The 12,810-nt window shown below is 47.0% G+C and overlaps 1 protein-coding gene across 1 annotated transcript in view; it reads right to left on the reverse strand.

Annotated features, from left to right (window-relative positions):
- The window catches only part of NIBAN1 (niban apoptosis regulator 1), a 55,868-nt gene that overhangs the window by 19,310 nt on the left and 23,748 nt on the right, over nucleotides 1–12,810 (reverse strand). Inside the window, exons 2-5 of the mRNA XM_066555571.1 lie at nucleotides 9,725–9,855; nucleotides 8,544–8,675; nucleotides 7,698–7,812; nucleotides 6,079–6,243 (exon numbers count right to left, since the gene is read on the reverse strand). Coding sequence (XP_066411668.1) covers nucleotides 6,079–6,243; nucleotides 7,698–7,812; nucleotides 8,544–8,675; nucleotides 9,725–9,855 — 543 coding nt within the window. The remainder of the gene's footprint in view (nucleotides 1–6,078; nucleotides 6,244–7,697; nucleotides 7,813–8,543; nucleotides 8,676–9,724; nucleotides 9,856–12,810) is intronic.

Consider the following 12,810-nt stretch of genomic DNA (forward strand, 5'->3'; position numbering starts at 1 on the left):
ATTTTCCAAGTGCTTTCCAAACCAGCTACTATATTCCTGGAGCAGGTGGGAATTTGGAGAAGAAATTTGCTCTAGGGTGACTTTATTGTGGCCTTTCAGTACCTACAGGGGCTCCAAAGAGCTGAAGAGGGACTCTGGACAAGAGATGGAGTGAGAGGACACAGGGAATGGTTTCCCACTGCCAGAGGGCAGGATTTGGTGGGACATTGGGAAGGAATTGTTCCCTGTGAGGGTGGGCAGGCCCTGGCACAGGGTGCCCAGAGCAGCTGTGGCTGCCCCTGGATCCCTGGCAGTGTCCAAGGCCAGGCTGGACAGGGCTGGGAGCAACCTGGGATAGTGGAAGATGTCCCTGCCCATGGCAGGAAGTTCCTTCCCACCCAAACCATTCCATGATTCTCTGATTTCTCTGCTGCAGAACTTCAAAGCTGGAGTCTGAACACCACCTTACTCTGCAGAGCTCCTGAATGAGTCTTCACAGCTCCTAAAACAGGCTGGGCTGGGGGGGGTGGGCTCAGGGCAGTGGCTCCCCTGCACCACCCACACTTGGTAGTCTGTAAGAAGAAGATAATCAGCCTGAGATGGGAGGGATAGGAAGAATGTAATGGCAATTATGAATTTAGCACATTTATCATCTTGCTGTTTCAGAATGAATGTCACTCCTACAGACTGAAAATCCTCACCACAGTGTAGGAAACCAGGCTAGCAGGAAAGGCAAAAGCCATGCTGACTGAATGAACTCATGCTGTAGAGCAAAAACATCCTAGAAAGAGAAGAAATAGTCTTATTTCAAGCAAAATACTCTAAATTATACAAAAAACCTCTATATCATATCCTAAAAGTTTTAGTGAGGTTTTTTTTAACACCCCACAAGCCTCATCAAGGGTATTTCTAGTGAAATGGACTGGTGAAAGAACAGCCACAGTCTCAGCCACTCATGTGGATCACAGGTGGTCTAATCTTATTAACCAAAAAGGGGTTTAATTAACCCAAGTACAGCAGCTACTTGAGAGGAACCAAGACACAAGTCTTGGTAGATGAAGGGGTAAATATATCTCCACTTGTACTTTTTCCCACCCCAAATTACCACACAAACTTTCCAAAAGGCCTCACTTTCATCCCAGTGCACAAAGACATTTTTCTTTAATGTCATAAAAAGCAATTTCCTCCTCATTTCTCCTTTAATTGCTCCCTCCACATCCATTGGAAACAGGCAACAAGAAAATCCTTCCCTTCATCTCCCTCTCCAGAGAAGAGAGGCCACCCTGTTTGTGGCATGAAGTCTCAGAAACCCTTCCAAAGTGGTATCTGGACTCCTGACAGCTGCACTGCTCTGTACATAGAGATATATGGACACATTCATCCCTCAGCTCAAGGATTTCATGTCAGCTTCTCAACCTTTATCAGTGCTCCCAGAATTATTCTGAATTCTGGGACAAGAGTTGGTAAGTCCTATACAGGTACTATAGACATGTAACATAGGAAATTTAGAAATAACTATGAGGAAAACATCTGCCAGATAAATTCAGAGCTGAAAAAGGAAATGCAAATACCTGAAAGTCAGAGATGGAGGAAAAAAATCTGCCCTCCACAAGCTTTTGTCTTTCTCTCTTGCCTAATGTATTTCTTTATTATATATTTCTTTAATATATGTATTGCTCAAAATAATTTCTGTTGTTGTTTCTGTTGAAATTGAAAATGACAGGATATGGTTTTGAAAGTCCCTCAGCTTCCTGTGTGAGGAGGGTGATTGTCAAGATGTGGATGTGAAATCAAACCAGACGAAAAAAACTAAAATCACGAAGTGAAACTCTGTGTCTCCCAGAATGAGCTAGTTGTCACTTCCTTCCCATCATGCAGACTTCCCTCTATCCCAGCAGCAAGTGGTCAGAGTTCCCCACTTCCAACAGCAAATACTGAATGAAACTCAAATAGGAAGCAAGAAGACCTAAAAAACCAAGTAATTTAAGAAGTACTCAGAAGTAACTTCAGTCTGATGTTCAAGACATGCAAACATAAAGGATTAAAACCTGGAAAATAGCTAATATTAGAGCCCTGTGGATATTTTGAGCCTTTCCCTCACTGTTGCCATTGTGGGACTGATAGAACATCCCCACTGGGGGCTAGGTGGCCATTTCAGCAGCAGATTCCCCCCAAATTTGGGGTGTGCACTTCTCAGCATTTCATTAAGGAAACAGGGAGCAAGATGGAGCCAGGTGAGTCCAGGTTGTGGATCATGGAGCTAAGGCAAACCAAAGAACCCCAAGCTGCCACCCCCATCTAACCTGGCAGGAGCAGCTTAGAAAATCAGAGGAAAATGCTAAACCACTTCCTCCACCCTCCACCTAAACTCAGCTAAGTACAGCTTCTTTGAAAAGCTGAGGAGTGTTAAAAATCCTACATTGCTGGAGGTCTGACCCTTGGGAAGCACAGGCTGCCCAGAAGCAGCAGAGAACAGCCAGCAGTGCCCACCAGGGACCCCCTGCACCCACCAGGCTGTTGGGGTTCCTCTGCTGCTCCCTGGGTCTTCTCACTGATTGGCCCTAATCACACCAACCTACAAATTACAACCCAAAAAGCATTTGATCTTCATGTTCCATTGCTGCTGAAGGAGATCATTGTCTCCTCAAACCACCAAGCCCTCATCAATGAATATAAAGGGCAAAGACAAGGGGAAAGTCGAGATGGGAACGACACAACAACCCACACTCCAAACATCTGAATGCCATTTCCCAGTGGTGCTCACTAAATCCCAATGCTTTTGCTCTGCCCAGAAATCCCAGAAACACAGGCTGGGCTGGGTATTTATACCACAGGGGACAGGAAGCAGCTGAATGCCAGGGCGGCTCCCAGCGCTGATTTCACTCCAGCTTTCTGTGTTTAACTCTGCTTCCTGGGAGAAAGAAAACACATTGTAGCCACAAACTCCTCTAAGTCCTTGGCTAAAGCCCAGTGCAATACATTCCTTTCCAGGAGTGGCAGATCACAGCAGGGACAGAAAGGCTACCTCTGATCAGACATGACATTTGTCTTTGTCCTGCCCTTGCCAAATCTGCCCTGGTAAATAGGAACTCGGCACTTTGGGAAGAGGTGGAGTGAGTATTGCCCTGGTCCGTGCTCCTTATCCCACTAAATTATTTTTCACAATCAAACATGAAGGATTTTTCACAGTTCTTTTCTCTTTTCAACTATTCTTTAATAAAAGAGCAGAGTCAAATTTTCTAACGCAATCCTTACTAGACATTGTTTTGCTGCACGCAGCTCATAGCTGTAACTTTGTAAGATTGCTCACACACCTGTTTTTGTCAGCAGAAGTGTTTGCAAAAAAGACTTTAAGAAGTATTAATAAACTAATATTTTTCAGTGATGTGTGAATGAATAGGAATCAATATGAAGCCCTTGGGAAAAAAATTCTCTCCAAGGGCAGAGTTCAGGTTTCTGAGGTGCTTGTCAGTGATCATTTTTCCACTTGCAGCACCTAGATCACCAGGGGATAACATAACTCCAAGAAATGCACACAAAAGGGACTCCTGCTTCCTTGATAGCTGATGAAACTCATTTCCTGCTTCAACAGGAGATCCTAATCCAGCCTGTCTTTATCTGCTTCTCACCCTGTTGGGCAGAAGTAAGGATGAGCCTTGAGGCATTGTCTGTCAGATAAAAACTGGACCACAGGAAAAGCTGAGAGGGGTAAATCCTGGAACAGATGCATAAATGAGCAATAGCTAAGCCATATGAAATATAATGAAGTGCAGACTCACAGGCTTTGGAGACGGAAAAGACCTCTTAGGTCATCCTAACACAGCTTCTGCCAGTTCAGGATTGGCCCCTAGAGTGATGTGCTGAACTTTAAGAAAAAAACAGGCTGCCAAAATCTTTGTCAAACCCATTACACTCGTTCCAGAAGAGAAATGAAAATCCCCAAACATCGTGAACAGGTTTCAAGTCATGGAGTGCCAGGAAAACTTGATTGTGTCCCCATCTCCCTACCAAATCTAAGTGAGGAGCCAAGCCCAGAGTGTCAGGGCACTGTACATCACCTGGATAGCTGGGAAGGGGGACTGCACACCACCTGGATAGCACTGGGAATGCAGTTAGGGAGTGTACAGCACCTGGACAGCATTGGGACCAGGAATGGGGAGTGTGCACCACCTGGGATAGCATCGAGATTGGGAATCTCACATTTCCTGCAAAGAACACTCCTGAAACCAGCCAGCCCTGAGCACCACACAACTTAGGAATCTGCCTACAAATGCAGTCATGTGTGTTTTCCTCATGGGAATGGAGTCCTAAAGGAAACCTAAAGGAATGTCTTTGGCAGTGGAGACAAGGGAAAAGAAATGGTAGTTGAGAATGATCCAGGGAGGACAGCAGGAGAAAGCTGTGTGAGAGCAATGAGATGAAGCTGATGGCAGCTAAAAAAACATTCACCAGGAGCCACTTCTGTAAATAAAAGGGACTGTTCACACCATGCACTCACAATTCATTTACCCACAAGCCTGGGCTTCAGACCCAAGCAGCTAAGTTTAGTGGAAAAGTTGCTGAGTGTTCCCATCTCCCACCAAGGGCAGCAGGAGCAGATGGGACTCCAAAGCAGCACTAAAGGCATGGAAGACCCTGGAGACCAATGGGGAACTGAAGGCATCTTTGTGGAAAAAAATGTCATCTGAAAACCAGGAAAGCACTTCTTGTTCTGAAGGATCCAACTCATAAATGATCTTCCAATTTCATGGGAGCAAAGCTGTTTATACAACCCTAGCAAGTCACAAATTAGGGTTTTTTAAGTTTTCTAGTCTAACCTACTCAGAAAGTGACATTTATAATTTATCGTTGTGCAGACAATCAATACTGTGTCCTACACACCATTCATGGACCAGCTACAAGGCTTAACCATGGCTGGGGCTGGAGCTGCCATTGAAACATCTGCAGGAAGGCCAAATGTCTGCTCAGGAGTGATGTGTGTGTAACAACATGGGAATGTACTGGGGGACTGCACTCCCTCCATGTTGTACACACCTGGTCTCCTGTATGGCACAGGGTGGGATTCTTGGGATTGTGTGTGCAGGGCCACGAGTTGGACTCCATGATCCTTGTGGGTCCCTTCCAATTCAGGCTATTCCATTATTCCTGACTCTACAGCTGTGATGCATTAATCAGCTTGCAAATGCAGGTGAGGGTTTGTTGTGCCTTAGTAATAAACACCTCTTAGGGATTTTGGGTCACTGCACAACTTCCAAAGCAATTCCCATGTTTTCTCCCCAAGCTCACACCACTGCATCCCAAACCCTACCAAACTGTGTTCCCAGCACAGCAAGCAGCAGGGCTGTGTTGAATCATTCCTTGGGATGCTGAAGCCAAGCACTTCTCATGACTGACTTGCATTTTCCCACAGCTGTTCCAGCATTTCTGGGTGGGTGACACTGTCCCAGGCTGAGCCCTTCCTGAAATATCCCACATGGGTCCCATCCCGCACTCACCATGGTTGGAATGTCCCCATCCCTCACTCACCGTGGTTGGGATGTCCCACACGTCCCCATCCCTCACTCACCGTGGTTGGAATGTCCCACAGGATCCCATCCCTCACTCACCGTGGTTGGGATGTCCCACACATCCCCATCCCTCACTCACCGTGGTTGGGATGTCCCACACGTCCCCATCCCTCACTCACCGTGGTTGGGATGTCCCACACATCCCCATCCCTCACTCACCGTGGTTGGGATGTCCCCATCCCTCACTCACCGTGGTTGGGATGTCCCCATCCCTCACTCACTGTGGTTGGGATGTCCCCATCCCTCACTCACCGTGGTTGGGATGTCCCACACATCCCCATCCCTCACTCACCGTGGTTGGGATGTCCCACACATCCCCATCCCTCACTCACCGTGGTTGGGATGTCCCACACATCCCCATCCCTCACTCACCATGGTTGGGATGTCCCACACATCCCCATGCCTCACTCACCGTGGTTGGGATGTCCCACACGTCCCCATCCCTCACTCACCATGGTTGGGATGTCCCACACATCCCCATGCCTCACTCACCGTGGTTGGGATGTCCCACACGTCCCCATCCCTCACTCACCGTGGTTGGAATGGCGCACGCAGTCGCCCAGCACGGCGCTGAAGCGTCGCTGTGCCTCCGGCTCTGGGAAGCAGTAGTAGCTGTGCCGGCAGAAGGGCTGCCACAGGTACACCGGGAACTCCTTCGGGAGCGGCACAAAGGCTGCAGCCGCCTCCTCGCTTGAGCCTGCACAGAAACACCTCTGTGTGAGAGCAGCACACTTCCTCCAGGCTGGCTCTGTGCCTCACCTTTGCCAGCAGGGTAATCCCCTTCCCAGTCCAGGAGACTGGGCACAGAGGGCAGGGGGACGCAGCTGGGATGGGCACAGTGAGCTGGCATCAACCACCTATCTGTGTTATACCCCACCAACCTGATGGCCTCTCAGTTTGCTGTCAAGGTGGCAAAAATCTAGTTTTGGTAAAATTTCAAAGAAACCTCTTTCAAAGAAACCTCACCTCTTTGGTCTCATTTCAGTGGATTGCAGCTGGTAGGGAAATGGTTTTCATGGCAGATAAGTAAATTACTGGGGAGCTCTGGTCTGTTCCACATAAAGACCATTTAGGAGCATATTGCCTTTCCTATAGAAACAAGCTGCATTAAATAAACTGTGTTGGAACAGCTTTCACTGGTTCCAGGACTGCCACACACAACTGCTCCTGAAAACTGTCACTTCAAGCGCTTGCAGGTGATGTCAAGAAAGCACCAAGTACCTCCAGCTCCCACCTGCCCTGGATCCCTGCACACAGGGGATGCTGGACAGCACATTTAGGGATGACCAAACCCAATCTGGAGGCACTGACATGCACTGAGAGCCCAGACACGTGAGCTTCACCTTGGAGGGTCTTCAGCACCACACAGATGGAGAGTAGTGCCAAAAAGATGAAGTGATGATGTTTTTGAAGGGAGAGCCATGGGAAGCCCAAGAGCACTCTTGGGGTGTTCCACATCACTCAACCCCACCTGCTGCAGAGCTGTGGTGACACACACAGGTCACCCCCAAGCCCCTCTGACCACCCTGTGCCTTGGGAAAGGGCGTGACAGGGCACCTAACTTCTAAATCCTAGGGATTTAAAGGACTCAAAAAACAAATCCTTGTCTTCAAGTTGCCCTTATCCCTTTTGTTATGTGGCCTCCCATTCTCCAAATCTGACTCTGCAATGTGAGACCCACTCCCATAGAGCCTAAATTTTCTCCATCTTGGTGGAGTGGGGGCAGGCAGGACCACAGCAGTTCCTGACCCAGAAACAACAAACTCAGAAGCAGCCACCTTCCTGCCCTCTCTGTGGGACTTATTATCAGCTGCGAGTCAACACAGACAGCTGGCATCTAAAAATGGAAACAAATAAACCAGGAATATTAACAAAGCTCGGGAACAATGGTGTTGTGGTTCCTGCCCTGCTTCTGCACAGCTTCCAGCAGCTTTGTGCCGGAGTGCTGGGAAGAAAGGGACCCAGCATTTCTCTGAATGTTGGCTTACAGCATCTGCTTTGTTCATCCATTCTGGAGCTGTGCTTGAACTTGGGAAAAGGGCTGTGGGCATCTTCTGCTATCCCATTTTAAACTGGAGCCTGAAAGCCTTCCCAGGGCAGAGGAAGGAACAGAGCCTGGGCTTTGGCAGTTCAGCTTTGAACAGGACTTACCAACAGGGTCTGGAAAATGTTTATCAGAAAGCAAATTGTAATCTTCTTCTGAAGTCAGGACTTTGCCTCCTGCAGGAAGAACGTGATATTTAGGGCTAGCTCCCTTCTGGTAGGCCTGGAAAATCAACAGAGAGGAAGTATGGTCAAATAGAGATTTAAGGAGAGAGAAAAAATAAAATACACAATTCACTGACAAAGCCAGGAGCTGACTTCATGATCCTTGTGGGTCCCTTCCAACTCAGGATATTCTATGCTTCTAATGCATGGGAATATTGCACAAAGGGAGAATCTTTTTGTAAGGCTGAATTTTGGAAATGTTCCCTAGGCATGTCAAATTTAAAACAAATCTAATCTCTCAGTGCTTATCTGCTGTGGTGAGGAGTCAGGGATGGAAAGGAGGGAAAAAGGATGGGATTTTCTCCTGAGCCCAATTTGTTGGATTTGTCAGCCAGGACTAGCTTGACTATGGCAGCTTCCAGGCAAAAACCTCCACTGTAGCCAGCCTGGAGCCACCCAAACCCTGCTACTTCAGATCCAACTGCAGGAGCACTTGGATGTATTACAGGGATGTGGAGATGAGAAGTGCTCTGGGACAGGCACAGGAAGGTTCAAGTGCTGTTAAATGGATTTGTTAGTTCTTGCTGACGTATCTGGCCAAGGAATGTCCCATTTGTTAGTTCTGGCCAAGGCAGAGCACTTGACTGTACCCACAGCCATCCCACTGGAGCCACCCTAACGAGGACAAGGTTTCACCTCCTATTGCTGAAGGCAAGGCAGCAGCAGCAAATCCACTCCCTATTGGTTTATTTGAGGATGTACAACCAGATCCATGGAAGCAGCACTCACCTCTTTGGTCTCAAAGCAATCCACAGTGTAGTCATTTTTGATCACCACGTATCTGTCCTTCCACTTCTTCAGGTCCTCAGCGAAGTGCAGCAGCTCTGCTTCGTACAGAACTGTCCCAGCTTCCCCCGCAGGCTACAGGGACAATTGGTGACATTTGAGACTCTGCACCACTGACCATCTTGAAGCTTTTATTTCTACATTTCCATAATGCTGCTCTGAGGGCTTTGGAGCCTTCAAATGCAATTTGGAGTCATAAGCACCTCTGATTTCAGAAGGTTCTACAGACGCAAGCAAATTCTTGTAGCCGAGGTGAGAAGGCAGCAGAAGAGCTCTGCCTTCCAAAACACTGCCAGATTTCTGAGACAGAGATTTATTCACCTTCCAGCTGACAGGCTGAATGCAACATCAGAGAATCCTACAGTGGCTTGGATTGGAAGGGACCTTAAAGATCATCTAGTTCCAACCCCTGCAGGATGACTTGGAGTTCACCAACTCCCATTTTCCACTACATAATATAAATATTACATTGATATGAAAAACGGGGTTTTGTTATAATATAGTAAATTGTTTCCCATTTCTTTGTAATGCTTTTGCATCTGCACTGTAGTAACTGAAAGACACATATCCCACCTCACTGCTTTACTTACTCATTTCAAGAGCACTGGAAATCCATGATTTCCAGTATGTTCAGAACATTTAATTTTTTATCTTCTTAATCTTGAAGGCTGGTTCTCTGCATTTTCCTCTAATAAAGAGACTTTTGTCTCTCTTTTTGTCCCCCCTCTAATAAAACCCAGCTTTCCATGGTTCACTCAACAAAGGGAATTATTGCCATCTTCTTTAAGGAACCCTGAGCCACGGATGACAGGAATAATTACATTTCCTACATAATCTCTTCCCTGGAAGTATGATATCTGTCCCTAGATTTTGCAGAACCTTGCAACCAGCAAGAAGGAACCAGTTTTATCCAAATGTCCAACTCCTTGTACCAGAAACTCACATCATGGTTCTCCTCGTGCCATGATAAACAACTAAACAAGACCAAAACAAAGATGAATTTTCAAAAATTGAACTTCAAACCTGCACCCAGATGCAACTTTTCCATCCCAAACTAGAATGACCCAAATCCAACATCTCCACAGACACTTGGGTCCCAGACAGGAAAATGAGAGTCCTCCTACCCTGGTTTTCAGGAAGCGGGACTGGGAGTGGCGGTGCTGCTCCAGCTCCTCCTGCACGTGCCGGCAGAAAGCCACGGCGTACTGGCGGCGGTAGTGGGGGCTGAAGTTCTTGATGGTGGCCTCTGTTTTCCCTGAGGTGGAACAGAGATTTAAAGGTATTTCTTATCCATGGCTTCACAGTCTGTAACACAGAACCAAGGCACTTCCCACCAGTGACCCAAATTCTTCTCTTTGGAGAAGAGGCAGTTCCAGGGTCACCCAATAGTGACCTTCCAGTACCTGAAGGGAGCCCACAGGAAAGATGGACAGAGACTCTGGACAAGGAATGGAGCGACAGGATGAGGAGGAATGGCTTCCCACTGACAGAGAGTAGGTTTAGATTGGATATCGGGAAGGAATTGTTCCCTGTGAGGGTGGGCAGGCCCTGGCACAGGGTGCCCAGAGAAGCTGTGGCTGTCCCTGGATCCCTGGCAGTGTCCAAGGCCAGGCTGGATGGGGCTTGGAGCACCCTGGGATAGTGGAAGGTGTCCCTGCCCAGAGCAGGGAGTGGAGCTGGATGGGCTTTAAGGTCCATCTAACCCAAACAATTCCATGAAAAGACCTCCTGAGTGTTCCAAGGGCCACTTGCTGCACAGATCAGGAAACCCTTGGAGATGCATTCAGAGGGAATTTGTCCAGGAAAATGTTTAGTTTAGGACTTTGTTTTTTCTTCTAAGATCAAGTAAAGAATTCCCCAAATCCATGTCTCTAAGGAAAGATGCTCTCTACCTCTCCCTGGGGCATGCTGCCCCAGAGCCAGGTATGGTCAAGGGGTGAAAGGGTTTTCAAAGACAACCAGTGATACCAGCTAATGTTCAGCCATAGGAGCCAATTTTATCACTTACTGAGATTTGAAAGATGACTCAAAGCCCTACAAAATATTTTTCTAGGCTTGGGCACTACAGTCTCATCTTTGTTTTAATGTAAACATATCCTCAGTCATGCTGCAATAAACACTAATCTGGTATTGTCTTGCTGTGATCAAGATCTCATGGGTAACAGCAACAGCAATAAACACACTGAGGTCTCACTTCTGAGAATCTTAAAACAATTTACAAGCAATTAACTCATTAACCCTACCACAGAAATAATGGTGCTCTGCAGACGGGGAAGTGAAGCTGAAATTAAAGGCATGTGCATTTATGTGACTGAAAAAGTCTGTAGCAATGCAAAAAAACAGAACCTGGCCTATGATCTAGAGAGCACCCCAAACATCCTGGATACTGGAGAGATCTTTTCTTCTTGGTATTAGGGAGCTCCATGCCAAAGGGCATTTCTGAGCTTACAACAGAGAAATGCAATTTCACATCTCCAGCAACTTTGATGCTTTCAAAATTTCATTTTGTTCTGCTCGGTGGGGAAAAAACATAATATTTTCTGTATGAGAAAAAAATGGTAATTCCCAAACTAAGACTTCTTAGGACTCCTAGACCAGGACTGGCACACAGCATTCCTGAAATGGAATTCATGGAAGTGTTCAAGGCCAGTGGCAAGAAGCAATCTGGTTTAGTAGAAGGTGTCACTGCCCATGGCAAGGCATGGGACTGGATGGGTTTGAAGATCCCTCCCAGCCCAAACCATTGTGGGATTGTATAAATAATTCCCTAATTTCCTAAGACAGATGTGCATGAGGAGACAACCCTACATACCAGCTCCTCTGCTTCTGCAGGTGAATTTGCAGTGTGGTGCAGAATAAGATGCACCCCCAAGTTCAGGGGCAATGCCAACACTGCTGTTCCACAACACCACCTTTCCTTCCAGCCACTCCTGTGTCACCAGGACAGCTCAGAGGGGTGAGCTGCAGCCTTCTCCTCCATAAGCACCAATGTCATTGCTGCCCACCACTGAACTGGAGCCCCTCTTGCCCCACTGCTGCCCCACTCCAATCCCACACCAGCACTGGGAGACAGACCTGACGCCCTGGAGCCCTCTCCAGGCCCACGGAGGAGCTGGCTCAGCACTGGCACAGCCATCCCACTCAGCTGGAGGGATGGCAGGAGCAGAGTCAGTTCACCACTCATGTAAGGCTTTCAAGAGTTACTGTGGGACAGCACCCTGTGACAATGTGGACTCCAAATCTTCAGCTTTAAGATGGATTTTTAGAGACATACTGATTATAGGATGTGCTTGGGTATAATAGCAGGATATGGTGCTGCTAAAGCAGAATATCCCAGCCCTATAAAAACGAGCCTGCTTTGGGCAGAGGCATAGACTTATTCTCCAAATAAGGACAAAGTTTCCCAAAACCTTCCTTACAGCATTTTTTTTCCCTCCTGGACCCAGCCAGCAGTAGGATGTTGTTGGCCCCAGCCGAGTTTCCTGCTCAGGGTTTGCCCCTGTTTTGCACTGTGGCTTTTTCTTTTCCAGCTCGCATCATCCTCTCAATTTGTTAGAGAGGGCTCTGGGACACTGCACCTCACTTGGCTACTGCCTGCATCCTGCAGTAAAAGTTTGTAGAGGAAGTGGGACAAAGAATAAAATTCTGGTGTTGGGAAGAAAGCTGCAACAATCACAGGAAATACCTGTAATTTTGGCAAAGTCTCTCAATTAAGGCTAAATGGCCTCAGAAGTGTCATTCTTCACTGTCAGTACTGCTTAGATCAGCTTAAAGGACAGTGACTGAAGAGAAAGAAACTCTGCAGTTCACAACATGCACGTCAGAAATAGGACACTGATGATGTAATTTTTATGTGCAGGCTATATTTATGACAAACCAAAACAAGAATCAAGAGGCAAATGTTTCTGGTTGTTTCTTCCAATCTTCACACTACTTGTTGCAAAGGAGCTTTGCATTAAAAATACTCCTCCCTCATAAAATTAGAAGCAAAGTTTATTTAAGGAGATCGTGAGTGGCCCCATATGAGGACCTGGCCTTGCAGGGCTCAGCTGAACAGGAATTTCAGTGCTACCTGAAGGTGGGAAGAGAAGCAGACAGACCCTTGACCCATTGTTCCTCAATGGATATTTAAACTCTTTTGGTTTAGAGAAAATAAAAATATGCTATCTGAAAATAAACATGATGGAAACAGTCCTGAGTAACAGAAACT

The sequence above is a fragment of the Molothrus aeneus genome, chromosome 9 (assembly GCF_037042795.1).
Source record: "Molothrus aeneus isolate 106 chromosome 9, BPBGC_Maene_1.0, whole genome shotgun sequence".
Classification (NCBI taxonomy): Eukaryota; Metazoa; Chordata; class Aves; order Passeriformes; family Icteridae; genus Molothrus; species Molothrus aeneus.